This window comes from Mustela lutreola, chromosome 4 (assembly GCF_030435805.1).
Source record: "Mustela lutreola isolate mMusLut2 chromosome 4, mMusLut2.pri, whole genome shotgun sequence".
Classification (NCBI taxonomy): Eukaryota; Metazoa; Chordata; class Mammalia; order Carnivora; family Mustelidae; genus Mustela; species Mustela lutreola.
In genome coordinates, this window is record NC_081293.1 from 25,464,945 (window position 1) to 25,486,363 (window position 21,419).

The 21,419-nt window shown below is 38.3% G+C and overlaps 1 protein-coding gene across 2 annotated transcripts in view; it reads left to right on the forward strand.

The window, feature by feature from the left end:
- PCGF6 (polycomb group ring finger 6) overlaps nt 1-20,293 on the forward strand; it is a 32,254-nt gene extending 11,961 nt beyond the window's left edge. Inside the window, exons 8-10 of one of the 2 annotated variants that reach the window (XM_059169040.1) lie at nt 6,161-6,259; nt 13,678-13,764; nt 19,087-20,293. In XM_059169040.1, coding sequence (XP_059025023.1) covers nt 6,161-6,259; nt 13,678-13,764; nt 19,087-19,143 — 243 coding nt within the window. In that variant the 3' untranslated portion in view covers nt 19,144-20,293. Of the gene's footprint in view, nt 1-6,160; nt 6,260-13,677; nt 13,766-19,086 lie in introns of those variants that run through there. The other variant, XM_059169041.1, reaches the window with a different exon arrangement.
- The last annotated feature ends 1,126 nt before the right edge of the window (nt 20,294-21,419 follow it).

Genomic DNA, 21,419 nt, shown 5'->3' on the forward strand with positions numbered 1-21,419 from the left:
AGCGGGGAGCCTGCTTCCTCCTCTCTCTCTCTCTGCCTGTCTCTCTGCCTGCTTGTGATCTCTGTCTGTCAAATAAATAAATAAAAATCTTTAAAAAAAAAATGAAAACTTCATGTCTCAAAACTATGGGAGAATAGTATAATCAAACTCCTATATGCCTATCACCTAGCTTTATCAACTCAAGAACAAACTTGTTTTAAATATACCACACCCATTTCCCACTGCAACTACTTCCTAGCGGTCATTCCCCAGATTTGTTTTGGTGCAAACCCCAGACATATTTCATTTGTAAACACTTTAGTATATAGCCCTAGAAGATAAAAGATATTTTTAAAAAACATGATACCATTATCATACTTTGAAATTCCTTGATATCAGAAAATATCTAGTAAATCTTCAAATTTCACGAATTGCCTCTATTTTCTTACCCAGCAGAAAATGATTTCATTGTTTTTAGGGCTGTCATTAAAGAAAGAAAAATAAAACAAAGTTTTTGTGGAAAAAATAAAATAGAGGGAGAAAGAATCCTAAGCAGGCCTCTCATGAGCTGGATCTCATGACCCTGAGATCATGATCTGAGCCAAAATCAAGGGTTAAGTGCTTAAATGACTGAGCTACCCAGTCACCCCATTAATTGTGAAAAATTTTAAACATAGTGAAAAGTAGAACCTCCCTGTGTCCCATCACCCAGCTCTCCCAATTAACTAATGGCCAATTTTATTTCTTCTATACCTCTGTCCATTTCCCTTCTAGTATTTTTCTGAAATCCCCAGCATTTGCCACTCCATTTGTAAATATTGCAGTATTCTTAAAAGACAAATCTCTTTTTTTATGACAAAGTGTCATAACCAAAAAAAAAAAAAAAGTTACTTAAGTGTCAGTAGATAATAAAGTGGCAGAGCTATTCTAGATTAAAGGAGATTACAGAAACATGACAACAAAATGCAGTGTGTGAGCCTTCAGGACATAAGAACAATTTTTAAAGGATATTACTAGGGCAATTTATAAAGGAATTTGGACTTTTTAGATGATTGTGTTGTATTAATGTTAAATTGCCTGAATAGTCCTTATACTTCTTGTTAATTATATTGTAGTTATATAGGAGAATCCCTTTATTCTGAAAAGATAATTGCGAATATGTACGGGGTAAAATACCTGTCTTCAGGGCGCCTGGGTGGCTCAGTGGGTTAAGCCGCTGCCTTCGGCTCAGGTCATGATCTCAGGGTCCTGGGATCGAGTCCCGCATCGGGCTCTCTGCTCAGCAGAGCCTGCTTCCTCCTCTCTCTCTGCCTGCCTCTCTGCCTACTTGTGTTCTCTCTCTGTCAAATAAATAAATAAAATCTTTAAAAAAAATAAAATAAAATAAAATAAAATAAAATACCTGTCTTCAAATAATTCTCATGTGGTCCAACAAAACATTAACATGCACTTATACATACATACATATAAATTAAAAGAGATAAAATGAATATAGCAATATACTAACAGTTTGCAAACTAGGTGAAAGCTATCTGGGTTTTCCTGGTGCTCTTACAATGTTGTAAGTTAGTCATTTTTCAAAAGGTTGGGGATGGTGAATGAAAAAGTTTTAATGATTTCTTACTGTCCAATATCTACCCAGTGTTCAGAATTTTAAATTGTCTCAATCACAGTGGGTGTTTTCTCTCTCTTTTTTCTCTAACACTTTAAATCAGGATCCAGGTAAAGTTCACATATTGTGATTGGTTGATAAGTCTTCAAATCTATAGGTTTTCCATTTCTTTTTTCTTTTAATTCATTGTTGAAATTGAGTCTTTTTGCTACAGTTTTCTACAGATTGGGTTTGGTTTTTTTGTTTGTTTGTTTGTTTTTCAGATTGGGTTTTGATGTTGTATTGCCCCAGTATAATTTAGCATGCATTTCTGTCTTCTGTATTTCCCATAAACTAACTGGTAGTTAAGTCTGAGTGTTGATCAGAAAGGTTTGATTTCAGGGGAGCAAGGCTACTTCATAGTTGGTGGTGTTTCTTTCCATCTAGAGTCACAGAATATCTGGTTGTCTGGGCCTCTTTATAATGTTAGCAGCCATTGGTGCTCAATGACTAAGCCCATTAACTAAATAGGGTTTGGAAAATGATGCTATCATTCCTTCTTTTTTTTTTTTTTAAGATTTTTAAAATATATATATATTTTTTTAAGATTTTATTTACTTATTTGACAGAGAGAGACACAGTGAGAACACAAGCGGGGGGAGTGGGAGAGGGAGAAACAAGCTTCCTACGGAGCAGGGAGCCCGAAGTGAGGCTTGATCCCAGGACCCTGGGATCATGACCTGAGCTAAAGGCAGATGCTTAATGACTGAGCCACCCAGGCCCCCCAGATTTTATTTTTAACTAATCTCTACACCCAATGTGGGGCTTGAATTTACAACCCCAAAATCAAGGATCACATGCTCCACCAACAGAGCCAGCCAGGCGCCCCTATCATTCTTTCTTTTATTAGTTGAAATACTTCTATAAAGAGAAACTTCCCTTTGTCTGTTTGGTTAGCCAGTGGTATAGTTTATATAGGAAAAGCAGGATAGATGCTTGATTCTTTCCCTTTACTTACCAAGTCCAAAGTAGTGAGTTGGTTCATTAGCATACTGCAATCATGACCACAAATAGGTTTTGTTGTTTTTGCTTTTACTTTAATATGAACTCATGAATTTAAAGATATTTGTGATTTAAGCCCATTTCATTAAGCCTTTCATCGACTCCCTGTTCAGTGGGGAGCCTGCTTCTCCCTCTCCTGGCTCCTGTTCTCTGTCGCTATCTCTGTCTCTCTCACTCTCAAAAAGACTTTAAAAATCTTTAAAAAAATTTTTACTTCTAAAAAAAATAAATAAGCCCGTTTCAGTTTTTTTCCTTTATTGATGTTCAAATTGTCTTTCTTCGATATCATAGTCTGTAATATTTTCTTGCTATCTGATATGACGAGGTGTTCCATGCTCAACTTGTACCTCTGTTGACCCCCAGACATGGAATTAGTCCTTTCTTCAAGGTGTCCTGGTTCCTTTTGGTGGTTTTTAAAAATCAAAGTCTGGCTACCAAGGGTTCATCCAGCTACTGGGTTCTTAACTGTTTCTAGGCCTTTTCAGTTGACAGAGATGGAATTTTTTCAAAGTAAAATATAATTATGAGTTGATACCTTCTTTTTAAAATCTCTTTTTAGAAGTATGCATTATCTAAAGCAAGAAAATAACCAGATGTCTTTTTTAAATCTCCCTACAGATCCTAAACTATCTTACTCAACTTTATCAACTTGACCTTTTGTGCTATAGATGGCAGGGAAGACTGCTGTCAGTTAATTTCAAAGAAGTGTAATTCTGTGGATTTTTTTTTCTTATTTATTTGCAGATGGTAGGAGGCTGTTAGGTGTATCAGAAAAAAATGAGTTGACTATGTAGGTAAGAACTGGTTTTAGAGCCTTTTTTTTTTTTTTTAAGATTTTATTTCTTTATTTGACAGAGATCACAAGTAGACAGAGAGGCAGGAGAAAGAGAGGAAGGGAAGCAGGCTCCCCACCAAGCCGAAGGTGGAGGTCAATCCCAGCACCCCGGGACCATGACCCAAGCCAAAGGCAGAGGCCTTAACCCACTGAGCCACAAAGGCGCCCCTGGTTTTAGAGCTTTAAATGAAAAACAAAACAAAAGACAAATTATTTTCTTAAAAACTGGATGTGAATTATATGGGGGGAAAATCCAGTTACCTTCTGAACCTGGGGCATGAGGACTAAGGTTAGCCACCCTAGCTTTGAAAGCCCAGACCAGTTTTTTTTTCCAGGTATTGGCACATGTCTTACTTCTGTTCTGGATTATCTAAACAGTACAGTATTTATAACTTTAGCTAAGATGGATTAATTTTAACGAACACCTGGGGTAAGGTGCTCACCAGGAATTTAGAAATAAGGGAAAATGGACTGTCCTCTGCTGGTATACCAGAGGTAAGCCCAGGAAATTAGCCTTCAGAAATGCACTGGTTGCCAGACAGACGTAGTTAGATAATTCAGTAGCGGCTTCCTAAGGAACTTGATGGGATTCTCATATTGCCACCTACAATGAGGTATTTTCTTGGGGACTGCACCGGTGGGATGGCTCTTCCTCCTCCTCAGTGAGACTGCCTTAGCTTTGTGAGATGATTCCTGTACCTCCATTAAAAGTACATGAAACTTGGCCATTTTTGTCTAGTTTATATCAATATCCCATGGTGATTATTAAGCCCTCTATAGAGTCCAATTCTTTTACATTAAGAGTAAAATGGTTACAGTACGCAGGTAGTAACTACATGTCAGGAATTAATAGGTATCTGCATCCATTAACTCACTTTCCTCTTGATAAATATAAGAGATGTAATAGATGCTATTATCTCTTTTACAAATGGGGACAGAAAGGTTCTGCAGCTTGCATACAGACTTATAGCTAGAAAATGGCAGAACCCCAAGACCTATAGCCAAGCAGTCTGTTTCTGGAATGTCTGGACTAAACACTCAGGCTATCTGCTACATACACTATGATAAGAAGGGATAGCTTTATTGTTTATTTGTTTGTTTGTTTGTTTTTGAGATAGCTTTATTGTAAGGAAAGATCTTCAGAAACCAAACTACGGGTAGGAAAGCTGAGCGCTGTTATATGGAGCAAGTGTTTGCCTGACCTGTCTAGGTCCTCTGGTAGTCATTCTGGGCTCCATCTCTTTCAGTTTTGAAAAACACTGCTCATGTTTTCCTAAAAGGTAGCCTTTTAGTTCTGATTACTTCAGCTTTTTGTTTGTATTAGATAGTAGGCTCCTTAAAAATTGCCTCAGAGACAGAAGTAGCTGGCTAAGCATTAGTTTCTGTTCTAAAACCCCGAGGCCTCTCTACCTATCACGTTAGACCATTGAATCAGACTCCAGCCACATATTAATCTTTTTATTTTCCACTTAAAAAAAGAAAACCCTTGGGGCGCCTGGGTGGCTCAGTGGGTTAAAGCCTCTGCTTTCGGCTCAGGTCATGATCCCAGGGTTCTGGGATCGAGCCCCACATCGGGCTCTCTGCTCAGCAGGGAGCCTGCTTCCTCCTCTCTCTCTGTCTGCCTCTCTGCCTACTTGTGATCTCTGTCTGTCAAATAAATAAATAAATCTTTAAAAAAAAAAAAAGAAAGAAAACCCTTTACTAAAAAAAAGAAAACCCTTTATTATGGAAAATTTCGTACTTATACAAAACTAGACAGAATAGTAAAATGAATGCCCATGTATACAACTCTGCTTCAGTAATTATAAACTGATAGCCAATCTCATTTCATCTCTATCTTCACCACTTCTCATGCTTTTAAAGCAAATCCCAGACTCTGTATCATTTTTGTCAGTAAATAGATTTATTTCTAAAAGATATGGACTTTTTACAAATATAATAATGATACTCCAATTTTAAAAATGAACTTAATCAAATTCCTTAATCAAATATGCACATACTACTTAAATTTCCAAGATTATCTCATGAAAACTGTTCTATAGATTTGTTTGTTTTTTTGTTTTTTTTTTTAAGATTTTATTTATTTGACAGACAGAGATCACAAGTAGGCAGACAGACAGGCAGTGAGAGAGGAGGAAGCAGGCTCCCTGCTAAGCCTCAATGTGGGGTTTAACTCCAGGACCCAGGGATCATGACCTGAGCTGAAGGCAGAGGCTTAACCCACTGAGCCACCAGGCGCCCCTATAGATTTGTTTAAATCAGGACCCACGTAAGATGCATACATTGTAATTGGTTGGCATATCTCTTAGTTATATTCCTTGTATCTTTTTTAGTCTAGAAGTTCGTCCTCCTTTTTTTTTTTCTTTGAAGTTTTTTTTGTTGAAGAAACTAGATTGTTTCAGACATAATTTAGTCTTAGGTATTCTTTCTCTGTCACTAAATTTTATTCTAAGTTTTATTTTTGATGAGGTATTAAAATAAACCAGTAAGCCTTTCTATTAAAAAGTATTTACTTTTCAGAGAGGGGAAGCTAAGCAAAAATTCTTTTTTTCTTTGATAGGTAAATTAGCTCAAATTTCATAGTAGTTTTTCTCATAAATCTGTTAAACATCTTTGCTATAAAATTTGTTTTATTATTTATATGTTTTATGCATATTTATTCTGAAAATATTTATTTATGTTTATTTATGTAGCCCTTGGAGAAGAAGTTTGTCCGAGTTTCAGGAGAAGCAACTATTGGGCATGTAGAAAAATTCCTCAGAAGAAAAATGGGTCTTGATCCAGCTTGTCAGGTAGAGTACATGTGTGTGAAAGGACAGATAAAGTTGTGAGATCACCTTTAGCATATTGAAGAAAGAGCTGTCTCTTGGATTTCATGCCAAGGCTTTTGTTTTAGGATATGTAGATATTGTAAATGTTCATTAAATATTGGTACAGTGATTCTAGCTCCTATTGAATCACATTTGACTGTCTGCTTCTCGCTGCTACTGATAACCACCTGTAAGTGTCAGAGAAAAGCTGAAGATAGGAGCCTCAGTTCCCCTCTTTGGTACTTGCATAACAGATTATCTGTTAGTCATCCACTTCTCTTTAGACGACATCTTTTTTTTTTTTTTTTTTTTAAAGATTTTATTTATTTATTTATTTATTTTTTAAAGATTTTATTCATTTATTTGACAGACAGAGATCACAAGCAGGCAGAGAGGCAGGCAGACAGAGGAGGAAGCAGGGTCCCCGCTAAGCAGAGAGCCCAATGTGGGGCTCGATCCCAGGACCCTAGGATCATGACCTGAGCTGAAAGCAGAGGCTTTAACCCACTGAGCCACCCAGGTGCCCCAGATTTTATTTATTTATTTGACAGACAGAGATCACAAGTAGGCAGAGGGGCAGGCAGAGAGAGGGGGAGGAAGCAGGCTCCCTGCTGAGCAGAGAGCCCGATGCTGGGCTCAATCCGAGGACCCTGAGATCATGACCCGAGCCCAAGGCAGAGGGCCAATCCACTGAGCCGCCCAGGTGCCCCATCTTTAGAGGACATCTTTACATCAAACTGGCTCCAAGACACCTAGAAAAGTGAAATAGCTGTCTAATATGAGCCCTATTTGGTTTTTGAGCAATGGAAAATAAGCTCCGCACCCACCCAAAAAGAAAAAAAAAAGAAAGAAAAGAAAATAACCTCCCATTCTGGCTATGTAATTTGTTCTTGTTATATGGTGGGAACTCAAACCTCATGTATTGTTGAACATAACATAGAATGAGGGCCAATAACAATGCACATAGTTTTCCTTTTTTTTTTTTTTTAAGATTTTATTTATTTATTTGTCAGAGGGAGAGAGCAAGCACAAGGAGGCAAAGGGAGAAGCAGGTTCCCCGACGAGCAAGGAGCCCGACTCGGGACTCGATCCCAGGATGCCGGGCTCATGACCTGAGCCAATGGCAGCCGCTTAACCAACTGAGCCACCCAGGTGTCCCTGGTTTTCCTTTTATTTATTTATCTTTTAAAAAATTTTATTTCTTTATTTGATAGAAAGAGATCACAAGTAGACAGAGAGGCAGACAGAGAAAGGTGGGGAAGCAGGCTCTGGCTGAGCAGAGAGCCTGATGCGGGGCTCGATCCCAGGATACTGAGATCATGACCTGAGCTGAAGGCAGAGGCTTAACCCATTGAGCCACCCAGGCACTCCCCTTTTTTATTACTTAAATTTTAAAGGGGTTTTTCTTAGTATCCATTATGTGTAAAATTTCATAAAATAATTTTTATTTAAAACCCCTTTTTGCTGTTAATTCACCTAACATATTTTAAAATTGGCTGAAATTTGATAGTGTTTTTAGTACTGGTATTTGTAGGTACGAAATAAATGTCTAATCCAGAGAAATATGACTTCTCTTACTGAGTTTGACATAATGCTGACAGTATCTCCTGGCAACTAAAAACTGGAATGACCTATCTGTGACTTTGTAGCCGTAACTTGCTTGATTATTCCTCATCTTTTAGACAGAGATAGGTAGCTGCTTGGAGACAGTAAGTGATCCCATAATAGTCTATTATTTCTAAAAACAGAAGTCAGAAGACTTGCACCTGATTATATAGAATATCTAAGAAGAACCACTCAAGAGGGCTTTATTAGGAAGGATATAGATGATTTCTTCTATGGCTAGATACTGATCGGTACACAATTAGCATTTAGAAAAGTTTTACATTGGTGTTTTAAGAAATGCAGTTGCAGGACACCTGAGTGACTTAGTTAAGTGTCTGACTCTGATTTTGTCTCAGGTCACAATCTCAGGCTGTGGGATGAGCTCAGTGCTGGGCATGGAGCCTGCTCTGTGGGCTCATTGCTGGGCTCTGTGCTGGGCGTGGAGCCTGCTTAAGATTCTCCTTTGAGGAGCCTGGGTGGCTCAATTGGTTAAGCATATGCCTTCAGCTCAGATCATGATCCCAGGGTCCTGGGATTGAGTTGTGCCCTGGGCTCCCTGCTCAGCAGGGAGCTACTTCTCCCTCTACCTGCCACTCCCCCTGCTTGTGCTCTCCCTCTATCTGTCAAATTAAAAAAATGAATAAATAAAATACTTTAAAAAGAAAAAAAAAATTCTCTCTCTCTCTCCTGCCCCTCCCCTTCACCCCCTCTAAATTGCCAAATTGGCTTTACTATGTAAAAATGTGGGGTTTTTTTCCATGTCATATAATTCAAGGCTTTTAGCATTTTGAGATAAAATTATATGAAATCTGTTTCAACATTTAATTTTTTCTGTCAGTTCTTGGCTCTCTAGGTAAATATTTCTTTCCTATTCAGGTAATCTATTAGCTGATAACATTCATAATTTACTGTTTCACCAAAATGTTGAAATAATGGAACAGAGAATTATCAGATATGCAGATATTGTGAATAAAGTCATTTAGACCTTCCAAATCCAAGAGAGAATAAACAAGAGTTGAACTTCTAATATGAGCAGAACATTGAACTAGTTAGCCGTTAATCAAAATAAAATGCTCGGCCAACCCAGTCACTTGAGCCTGCTGTGCTGACCTTCTTTATTATTCCCAAGTAGGAAATGTGTGCTTTGTTTACAGATATGTGACATTCACTTATGGTTATTCACCAGTGGGTATGGATGGGACTATAGAACTGTTAAATGCTAAACTACCTTTAAAGTTATTTGTGGCACATCAGAATTAAAAAGGAAGATAATTCTGAAAAATAATAAAATACAGATCATGTATTCTTAAGAGATTTAAGTTAGTTCAAAATTACAAATCAGTTATTGTCTGAATAGATTGCATCACTTAGAGATCTCAGTGCCTCTGGATTAACTGTGGTTGAGGTAGTGGTGTTTTGAACTCCATTATGTCTTTTTTTTTTTAAAGATTTTTTTATCTACTTGACAGGGAGAGACACAGCTAGAGAGGGAACACAAGCAGGGAGAGTGGGAGAGGGAGAAGCAGGCTTCCCGCTGAGCAGGAGAGCCCAGTGCAGGGCTCGATCCCAAGACCCTGAGACCATGACCTGAGCCAAAGGCAGAGGCTTAACCCACTGAGCCATCCAGGCGCCCTTATTTTTATTTTGTTTTATAATTATTCTTGTGTTCCTTTGTATATTGTTTGGTCTTAGATCTTACTTTGCTTTTATGAAATGAGACTTAGAGAATAAACATCATATTGATCACTAAAAATTCTTTATATAAAGGAAGTGATACTAGATTTTGTTTTTAATCCTGCCATAATTAATTATATCTTAAAAGATAGGTTATTATTATTATTACTTATTTACTATATGACTTTAACCTTGCTATTAAATTGTTTCCAAATCAATTTTTGAACAGACTGTAATGAATCATATGGTGTATCCCTGCCATTTACTTATTACCTATTGATATTAAATTGAGCATCAATGTACTTGGCTGTAAGAGTACAAAGATGAGACAGAAAATTGATGCCACCTAGGGGTTCGGTTGTGTGGGAAAGATGTACAGTACAACACCTGAAAGACAGTAGGATATGGTGAGTGCAACAAGAGCACAACAAGAGTGAACGATTTAGGGGCGCCTGGGTGGCTCAGTGGGTTAAGCTGCTGCCTTCGGCTCAGGTCATGATCTCAGGGTCCTGGGATCGAGCCCCGCATCGGGCTCTCTGCTCAGCAGGGAGCCTGCTTCCTCCTCTCTCTCTTCCTGCCTCTCTGCCTGCTTGTCATCTCTCTCTGTCGAATAAATAAATAAAATCTTTAAAAAAAAAAGAATTTAGATCTTCTTACTCAGGCTTTACCATATACAAATCTAGACAAAAAAATAATAACAAAGTTTAAACAAAAATAATTTAAAAAAAAAAAAAAAGAGTGAACGATTTAACTCTGGAGGAGTCAAAGAATGGACTTGAAGGGTACATAGGAATTTACTAGACAACGAAAAAAGAACTTTCTATAAAAGAAAAGAACAAGTGTGGTACTAGCTTATTCAGTGAAAAATCCTATTCTGAAACCTGTAGTGTGATCTTGCTTATAAAAACAAAACAAAAAACAAACGAACAAAAAACAGGTTTTAAAAATAAATAAATAAATAAAAAGATACAGGTTTTTCTTGCCTTAAGACTACCCTCACATTCTGATTTCTGCTCTGAGATTCAGAAATATTATAGTTATCCTTTCTGAGAGTTGATATGCCTGAGGGTAGAAAGATTGTACAGGAAAAGAGTTAATAAAGCCAGCTTGAAGCTGCTGTCTATAGAAGGACCTGCTTACACATTAGCCCTTGCCTGGCATCTAGGAACTTGGCCTGCAAAAAGTTCACTACAATAACAGGGAAAGTGCCCTAACTGATAAGGGTGTTACTCTGTGCCTAGACTGTATAAACAGTGGTCTGTGATGAATACCAGCTTTCCTTTGGGGAGTCTGGTTGCTAGAAAGAGAATGCCAACATGAACAGCTCTCAGTAAAAATCTATACTCCAAGCTTCAAATGGGCTTCCCTGGGTAGAAACGTTGTACAAGTTGCTTGCATTTCTAGTGCTGGAGGAGTGCTGTGGGTGTATCTTTTCCTAAACTGAGGTGACAGTAGGATGTGCATAGCAAGCCTGTGCATGAATGTGCCCAGACTCCACCTACATCATTCACCCTTACTGATCTGGCCATGTACCCTTGCTGTGTTTCATGAGTCCATCTAGCAGATTACCAAAAATGTGGATCATGTTTGTGGGTACTTCAGAGATCCAACTGTTTGAGAGTGGTAATTTATGAAATATTTACAGTCAGGTGACTTTTAAAAATCAGTATGTAAAAAAAAAAAATCAGGGGCGCCTGGGTGGCTCAGTGGGTTAAGCCGCTGCCTTCGGCTTGGGTCATGATCTCGGGGTCCTGGGATTGAGTCCCACATCGGGCTCTCTGCTCGGCAGGGAGCCTGCTTCCTCCTCTCTCTCTCTCTGCCTGCCTCTCTGCCTACTTGTGATCTCTCTCTGTCAAATAAATAAATAAAATCTTTAAAAAAAAATCAGTATGTAAAATTGGAATCAATTTAAATGTTTATCTAGGGAATGGGTACATAAAATATGATATATTCATACAGTGTAACACTATGTGGCTATTTTTTTTTTAATTTTATTTATTTATTTGAGAGAGAAAGAGAGCACAAGCCAGGAGGAGAGGCAGAGGGAGAAGCAGACTCCCCACTGAGCAGGCAGCCCAACACAGGACTCGATCCCAGAACCCTGGGATCATGACTTGAGCCAAAGGCAGGTGCTTAACCAACTGAGCCACCCAGGTGCCCCCACTGTGTAGGTATTAAAGAGAGAGCTAACTGTGTACTTCAGAGATATCCATGGCATATGAAGGGTTTTTGTTTTGTTTTTTAAATAAGTTGTAGAACAATCTGTGTGGTATAATCCCATTAAAAAAAGAAAAAAAAAAAACCCCACATGGTCACATAGATCTAGGGCTGTGCACATCAAAATGTTAGTAACTGGCCAACTTCTGGGGGTTAAGATTAAGTTGAAAAATACAGTAACCAAACCATTAATGTGGTTTGACCATATGGTGAAGCTCACGAAGAGTGATGGCCCCTGGGTTGCTGAATACTAAATCAGAACATGGCGATCGTTTCCAAGTTCTTTAATTTTTCGTGGACCTAAGTTCTGTGCTCAAGGTACACTATCACTGCTTTTAAGTCATTTTGCAAACAAGTATTGCTCAGCCAATTTTGAAACTACTGAGTGTGAAACACAAAAGTTGATACTAACTGGTGTTTATGCATTATGATATATAGCTTGGGTGTTGACAGACTATAACCCGTGGGTCAAATGTAGCCTGCCATCTGTTTTTATAAATAAAATTTCACTGAACACAGCCCAAATAAGCTGTTGTCTTGCTGTATAGTGGCAGATCAAGTAGATACGACAGAGATCCTACAGAGCCAAAATATTTATTACCTAGCCTTTTATAGAAAAAGTTCACCAACCCCTGACACGCAGGTAGGCTTTAGAGAAGAATAGACCGGGGACAGACCTGGGTTTAGATCCGGACTTTCCTAGTTGCTAGCTTTGTGACCTTAGGGAAGTTAAATGTCTTCACCTCTTAGTATTCCTGTCTGTAAAATGGGAATTATAATACCTAGCTCATAAGAATGAAGATTAAATGAGATCACATGTCAGGTTATGTGGTATAATATACGGTATACATATGGCTTCTCAGTGAAATGCAATTGCTTTCACTGCTCTTGCCATCCATGCTTAAGGTTTTAGGAAGATTAACGTGTTGGCAGTCTGTGCGATTTTTAGAGTAAACAGAATTTGAAAGGAGGAAATCTGGTTAGGAGGTGGTGTGGTTTCTGCTTTAAGCCTCGGGGCAGCAGCTGAAAGGATAATATGAACTCTAAGAGGTATTGGAGGGTGAGGAGCCATAAGGACTTGGTGACTGGCCGCACGTAAGAAGAAAGGGAAAGAAGAAATAAAAGGCAGAGGTGATACTCTATTCAGGGTTAGAGGACAAGGAGAAATGTCGTGTCATAAACTAAACAGGGGTATTATGAGATGCAGCCAGTGAAGGGATCTATACTAATAAGACATTGAGGACCTGACCCCATTTTAAGGCAATAGCAGGACAAAGAAAGACTGAAAATTGCATTTTTGCCTTAGGAAGTAAGTAAAATAGAATCTTTCTAACATATAGCATATAACTATACAACAACATTATTTCTAGAACATCCAGTGTAAAAATAGATTTATCTTAGAGCTTTGATATTACTAAAGGACTAAAACAATCCTAAGATATTGCATCCATAAAATAGATCCCTCAGTGTGTACTTAATGTTAAGGTTAGACTCTCCATTGTTGGAAAATTAAATATTCCTTATAAGGGAATTATTCAAATAACTAGAGATTTTCTTTTTAAGTATTGTATACCTATTTAATCATTTTATCATAGAACTTTAAAAAAATGTATCTTCCTGTGCCACCTTTATGCTGAATATATCAAATGTGATTTTACTTGTTCTCAGAGTCAAGGAAATCATTTTGAGTATCTGCTGTACTGTGCTATTGTCCTGCAATGTCTCCTAATGCTCCTTCCATTTTATTTTTGTAGCAAGTTTCTAAAATCTGTCTTGAGAGTGTTTTATCAGTCTAAAATAAAATAGCAAAATCTAGTCTGGAAATAATTACATTGGTTTTTCTTAATTTTTTCATGCAGTTTTTTGAAGCAGGAAAGCAATTTGATACTCTTATTTGCCCATAGGTAGATATCATCTGTGGTGATCACTTGTTGGAGCAGTATCAGACTCTAAGGGAAATTCGACGTGCAATTGGTGATGCAGCTATGCAGGTAGCCCTTCCACTTTATCATGCCTATGCCCGCAGAGAAGCTATTCAATGAAAAATATGTTATCAGCATTGCTCGGACTATAAATAGTAAAGCTAATATTTATCAAATGCTTCCTGTGTGTCAGGCACTTTTCTAAACAATTTATATGGTTTAGCTCTTTTGTTCCTCCTATTTCTACCTTTTTGCGTGGCCATGTTTTTATCTCTCTTTGGTGTTCATCTAGGAGTGGAATCACTGGGTTGTATGGTAACTCTGTGTTTAACCTTTCAAGGAACTGTTAAGACTGTTTCCAAGCAACGTCACCATTTTATAATCCCACCAGCAGCGTATATGGGTTCCAGTTTCCCTCGATCCTTGCCAGCACTTACTACCTATTTTTTTTATTACAGCCATCCTGTTGGGTGTGCAGTGATGTCTCATTGTAGTTTTTATTTCATTCCCTGGTGACTAATCATGTTGATCTTTTCATTGTTTATTGGCCATTTTTCTATCTTCTTTAGAGAAATTTCTATTTAGATCCTTTGTCCATTTTTAAAAACTGGGGTTTTTGTCTTTTTATATCGAGCTTTAAGAGTTCTTCATATGTCCTAAATACTAGTCGATCACTATCAGATATGATTTGTAAAACTTTTCTCCCATTCAGTGGGTAGTCCTTTGAAACACGAAAGTTTTTATTTTTTTAAACACAAAAGTTTTAAATTAGAATGAAGTCCATTTTATCTATTTTTCCTTTCGTTTCTTCTGTGTTTGTTTTCATATCTAAAAACCATTGCCTAACCCAAAATCATAAATATTTGCAGCTATGTTTACCATAGATTAATTTTTTTATTCTAGAATGTCATATAAGTGGAATCCTAGAACATGAACTCTTTTGTGTCTGGCATCTTTCATTCACCATACATTTTTTTTTTTAAGATTTTATTTATTTATTTGACAGAGACAGAGAGAGAAGGAATCCAAGCAGGGGTAGTGGGAGAGGGAGAAGCAAGTCTACTGCCAAGCAGGGAGCCCGGTGCAGGGCTTGATCCCAGGACCCCAGGATCATGACCCGAGCTGAAGGCAGACGCCTAACGACTGAGGCACCCCTCATTCACCATGCATTTTGAAACTTATCCTGTGTGGTTGCATGTAGCAATCATACTACATGCTACTTGTTCCTTTTTATTGTTGCAAAGTATTTCAGTGTATAATATGCCATATTTTATTATTTTCCTATTCATGGACATGTGGGCTATTTCCAGCTTTGGGCTAATACAAAGGAAGTAGCTATAAACAGTCTTATACAAGTATATAATTTTTTTCTTTTCTTCCTCCTTGTCATCTTTTTTTTTTTTTTAATAAACATATATTTTTATCTCCAGGGGTACAGGTCTGTGAATCGCCAGGTTTACACACTTCACAGCACTCTCTTGTCTTTTTTTTTTTTTTTTTTAAAGATTTTATTTATTTATTTATTTGACAGAGAGAGATCACAAGTAGGCAGAGAGGCAGGCAGAGAGAGAGAGAGGAGGAAACAGGCTCCCTGCTGAGCAGAGAGCCCGATGTGGGACTCGATCCCAGGTCCCTAAGATCATGACCTGAGCCGAAGGCAGCGGCTTAACCCACTGAGCCACCCAGGCGCCCCACTCTCTTGTCTTTTTTAACTAGTTTTTTTTTTTTTTTTTAAGAATATATGCTTTCACTTATTTTGAACAAATAATTAGAAGTGAAATTACTGGATCATAGGAAAGGTGTATGTTTTGTTTTTTTTGTTGTTTTTTATTTAATATTTCATTTATTTATTTGTCAGAGAGAGGGAGAAAGAGAGAGCACACAAGCAGGCAGAGGGGCTGGCAGAGGCAGAGAGAGAAGCAGGCTCCCCGCCGAGCAAGGAGCCCATGTGGGACTCTATCCCAGGACTCTGGGATCATGACCCGAGCCAAAGGCAGTGGCTTAACCCACTGAGCCACCCAGGCGTCCCTGAAAGGTGTATGTTTTGTTTACAAGGAAACAACTGTTGTTTTTTTAAGATTTTATTTATTTATTTGACAGACAGTGATCACAAGTAGGCAGAGAGGCAGGCAGAGAGAGAGGGGGAGGCAGGCTCCCTACTGAGCAGAGAGCCTGATGTGGGGCTCAATCCCAGGACCCAGAGATCATGACCTGAGCCAAAGGCAGAGGCTTAACCCACTGAGCCACCCAGGTGCCCCCTTTTTTATGTTTTGTTGTTATTGTTTTAAGATTTATTTATTTATTTATTCGACAGAGAGAGATCACAAGTAGGCAGAGAGGCAGGCAGAGAGAGAGAGGAGGAAGCAGGCTGCCCACTGAGCAGAGAGCCCAATGCAGGGTTCGATCCCAGAACCCTGGGATTGTGACCTGAGCCGAAGGCAGAGGCCCCAACCGACTGAGCCACCCAGATGCCCCACTTTTTTTAATGTTTTTAAAAATATTTTATTTATTTATTTGACAGGAGAGAGAGAGAGAGAGTGCATTTGCACACGCAGGGGGAGTGGCAGTGGAAGAAGCAGGCTCTGCCTGATTCAGGGCTCAATCCCAGGACCTAGGATCATGACTTGAGATCAAGGCAGACACCTAACCAACTGAGCCACTCAGGCGTCCCTATTATATTTCAGTTTTTAAAGATTTTATTTATTTATTTATTTATTGAGAGAGTGTGTGTGTGCAAGGGGGGAGGGAGAGAGGGCACCTCAAGCAGACTGTGCTGGCACAGAGCCTGATGCAGGGCTCGATCTCACAACCCTGAGATCACGTCCTGAGCTGAAATCAAAGGGGGGACACTTAACCAGCTGAGCCACCCAGACATCCGGAAAATTTTTATCATTTTAAAAAGAGATTTGAAACAAGGCAAAGTGTTAATACTCAATAAAACTGAGTACTGGTTACAAAGGTGTTACATTAATCTTTGTACTTTGAAAGTTTTTAAACTTTCAGAGAAGTCAGGAATAGTACAGTGAACATCCATCTGTGCTTTACCCAGATTGACCTGTTTTAACAGTTAGGATTCAATCTGGGAAACAGAGCCAGTATGAATGGGATAAGGGATTATATCTTAAAACATTCGTAGGGGCTGGTGAAGAAGTGTGTGAAAAGATAACTGCCTGTGCATTAGTAGTCATTGTATATCAAGAGGGCAGCAGTTTGTAGAAAAGATAGACAGAAAGTGGAGAATAGTGAGAATAAATTGGAGCCTGGAAGGAGAAATGGGCGTGTGTGTCTCATCATTTCCATCTTCAGTGATATGTGGGATCTGAAGACAAAGCTGGTGGTTTGGGCCCAAAATTCAGAGAGGCTGAAGCTGGAGCTCTTGTGGGAGCAAGAGGAGTTAGCTGCAGGCGTGGCTACTGCCCTCTACCTACAATTCGAGCCAGTGTACCCCCAACGCTGTGTGTAAGCTGGACGGGCATCTGGTGCCCTGTGTTGACCTGAACGTAATGGCTTCTGCCTCCTTCCACTCTGCAAGTCTTGTACAAATCTCTGCTGGCTAACTCAAAAGGGAAGGGAATTCTGGGACATATAGTTCCAGTTTGGCTAAATTGGCATACCAAAATGCAAAAGAACCAGCTAAAATGAAAAAAAGACTCAGAGTTAAGTCAGTGTAGATGTGGAGTGACTAGAATTTATATACGTTGGTAGTGGGACTGTGAACTGACCTCATTACTTTCGAATTCTGCTGGTAATATCTACTACAGCCCACTCCCCCAGCAATTTGATTCCTGAGTATAGATCTAATAGAAATGAATATAGGGGTGCCAGGGTGGCTCTGTGGGTTAAGCCTCTGCCTTTGGCTCAGGTCATGATATCTGGATCCTGGGATCGAGCCCCACATCAGGCTCTCTGCTCAGCAGGGAGCCTGCTTCCCACCCCTCTCTGCCTGCCTCTCTGCCTACTTGTGATCTCTGTCAAATACGTAAATAAAAATTTTTCTTAAAAAAAATGAATATTATGTCTACCACAAGACATGTACAAGATACTTTATAATACCTTTATTTGTGATAGCCACAAACTAGGAGCAACCCAAATGTGCAACAAAGAATGAGTAAAAAATTGTGGCATATACACGCAATTGAATACAGCTATCATATGCAGCAACAGGGCGGAACTGTACAGACTTAACAGTGAGCAAAAGAATATACAGTTGGTAATTATTATTCATGGATTCCATATTTGTAAGTTTGCTTACTTATTAATGTTTTATTGTAACCCCCAAATTAATACTAATAGCCATTTCATGGCCACTCACTAAGTTTTTCATAACTTTTTTTAATGGTATTTGGATTTTTTTTTTTTTTTTAAAGATTTTATTTATTTATTTGACAGAGAGAGATTACAGGTAGGTAGAGAGGCTGGCAGAGAGAGAGAGAGAGAGAGAGAGAGAAGCAGGCTCCCCGCCGAGCAGAGAGCCCGATGTGGGACTCGATCCCAGGACCCCGAGATCATGACCTGAGCTGAAGGCAGCGGCTTAAACCACTGAGCCACCCAGGCGCCCCGGTATTTGGATTTTTTAAAGAAATCGCAAGTCTTATAATTTTGCTAATAAAATTTATATGTAATTGAGTATTGGAAAGATGCTCCAAGGCTGATTGTTCTATGTTGCAATATTACAGGTTATAATTATCCTTCCGTTATATAGGTACACTATAGGTGTGGAAAGTTTGTCAGAGTAGCAAAAGTAATTGGCAATACAATGATTAGGGACCATTAGTTTTTCAAACGGCTATCATTATTAACTTGAATTTTATGTGTGATTTACAAAGAAGGAAGAGGACTTAGTTACCTTTCTGTTTCTTTGAAAAAGTAACTGGCTTTTCCTTGAGCAACAGTTCTCTTATTTCCAAAAAGAAGATGAAGATGTATGAAATGTAATTATTTTTGCAATACAGCCAGCTTAGTGATGGAACGAAATGGTGTTAGGAATCAGTGGGGAAAAAAGTCTTGAAGTGGTTTGGATTGGAAAGTGAGAAGAAAAAAGGAAATCCATTAATCAGCCTGCCAGGGTTGTTGAGGAACAATACATATATGATGTAGAATCTCAGAAAAAGACAGTAACATTTCTCAAGCCCTTACTCAAAGCTACTGTATTCTAGGTGCAAAAGAGCATGTGTTACATACTGAAAAATCATTAAAAAGGCACACTGACAGGGAATGTTTAGTGATGAGGTGAATATGAATGAGCAGGTTTATTTATCTTGGACCCTTTATTTTTTTTAAACCAAAGAATTTCACATTAGTGTTGGGCTATGAAAAATAAGCCATATCTGACTTAATCATTTACAGACCTGGTTTTCAACTAACTGCAAAACACTTTTTTTTTCTTTTCAGGATGGTCTGCTGGTCCTTCATTATGGTCTTGTAGTTTCTCCCTTAAAAATTACTTGAAGATTCTAGCAGCATTAGGAGGAAGGAAACAAAATAAGGAGGCTTCTGCAGGATTGCATTTCACCAAAGATTTCCACAGAACATGTAATTGCGACCACTTTGTGCTGTTGGAGACATAACTTACTTATTTTCAGCACCAAGGTTCATAGCATTTATAAGTACAATTTGGAATGACAGAATGCATCTGTTTTACTAGAGACTATATATAAAAAAGCATCCATAGCTCAGGGGGAAATTTTCAAAGCATTAAATTTTTAAATTCATTGTGATTTCAAATACTTTGATGTTGATTTTGCTTCCTAATCTTTGAGGTAAATCGGTTACTGTTTTCTTCTTTGTTGAGCCATATTCCTTTCAAGTTGGTGGTTAGGATTCTGCCCTCTGGAATGGTATCGGTTGGATGGATGGACGGTCATCCTTTCGTACTGAAGACTCAAAGCCAGTCTTTGCTGAACTACAGAGTTTACCTCTCAGACAAAGACCAAAACTGTTGACCACTTTTGTATGTTACCATCATATTTTGAACTTGTATCTCATTTACCAGCAATACTACTACAGAGATGATATGTACTTCTAAAAGGGATGAATTATCATTCTGTGTGAAGAGACTATCTCCTGCAAGGTTTATTACCATAAGCCTTCAGTGTGCTAGAGACTTCTTTAACAGATCTTACAACAAGGGGTGCCTCTTTGAAACATTATTTTTATTCTTTGAATGTTAACTTGATTAACATTCATTTTATTTGAGTACATAGTTTGGTTGTCAATACCTTGTAATACCACTGCTTCTGAAAGTAATAAACTTGAGTGAATTTGCAAGTTTACAGAATACTTATTCATTGTTTCCTCAGTCAATTTAATGTTCATTTTCCCATTACTTTGTCACTGGGATAAAAAATACGGGTGCTTGAGAGTTCACTCACATGCAAAGATTTCAGTTTTAAATGTTATTTTGCCTAAAACTAGCATTGTGATGCTTTCTAAAAAATATATTTTATAGACCCTATTTCACTATAAAATTTCCAAGTCTGCACAGAAACAATTACAAATGAATAAGGTTTGGCAATTGTTTTGTAAAGAATTTGTGAATTGTATATAAATCTCTTCTAACATTTAATAAAAATTTTTAATAAAAATTTATTTTAACCTATTCTGAAATGTTTATATTTATTGTGGATTGAAGGAAAAATAACCAAAATTCTTTAAGAGGTGAGGCATCCAAATTAAAGTTAAACTGCCATCAAACAGATATTTTATAAACATCTTCACTGATTTTACCAGGTGCTATTCCCTGAGAGTGGACAGAATAGCAACCATGGAGTTCATTGCCTCTTAAATGTTTCTTGCCCAAATTACTTACTATTTTTATTCTTGTCCCGCGTTAACATATCTGTGTCAGGGATCCCCAGGACTACCTTCAGGTTTAGTGGTTCACTGGAAGGACTCATTATATTTATCCTTATGGTTTATTACAGTGAAAAGATAGAGATTAAAATTAGCAAAGGGAAAAAGATGTATACTGCAGAGTCCAGGAAAAACCAGGCACAAGCTTTCAGTTGTCTTTTCCCCGTGGAGACACGGGGATGGTGTTTAATTCTTTCAGCAGTGATGTGTGACAGGGGTAAACTGTTGCCAACCAGAGAAGCTCACCTGAGCCTTAGTGTCCAGGGTTTTTCTTGGGAATCCTGCAGTGTCCATGATTGACTCAGCTTTTGAGAGTCCAGCACCCACTCAGTGGTCAAACCGATACAGCATATCCGGGGGCCCCAGGTATACAAAAATAGTCATTCACCTTAAGTCACATTGTTAGGATAAACCGGTGTGGCCCAAGGTTTCAGGCATACAGACAGGATATTCCAAGGGCTCAGTAACATGGGAAAATACTATATATATATATATATACATATAAAAATTTGTTTTTGGTAGATGAGTTTTTCTAGTAAAGTAGAATATTAAATGTAATTATTTGATAAACACTTATGCAATGAACAAAAAGAATTGATAAATTCTTGTTAGATGTCGTGTGGATAAGATTAAAATTAAAGGGGTGGTCTGCTTCAAGGAAATCACAGCTTATGGCTACACACAGTTCTCAGAATCTTAGTAAAAGGCAGTTACTGGTAAAATACTATAGGAGTCAAAAGAGGCACACCTGGGTGGCTTGGCTGAACATCTAGCTTCAGCTCAGGCCATGATCCCAAGGTCCTAGGATCAACTCCTGCATTGGGCTCCCTGCTCCTGGGGTCCAGCCCCATATGGAGGGCAGTGGGGTGCTC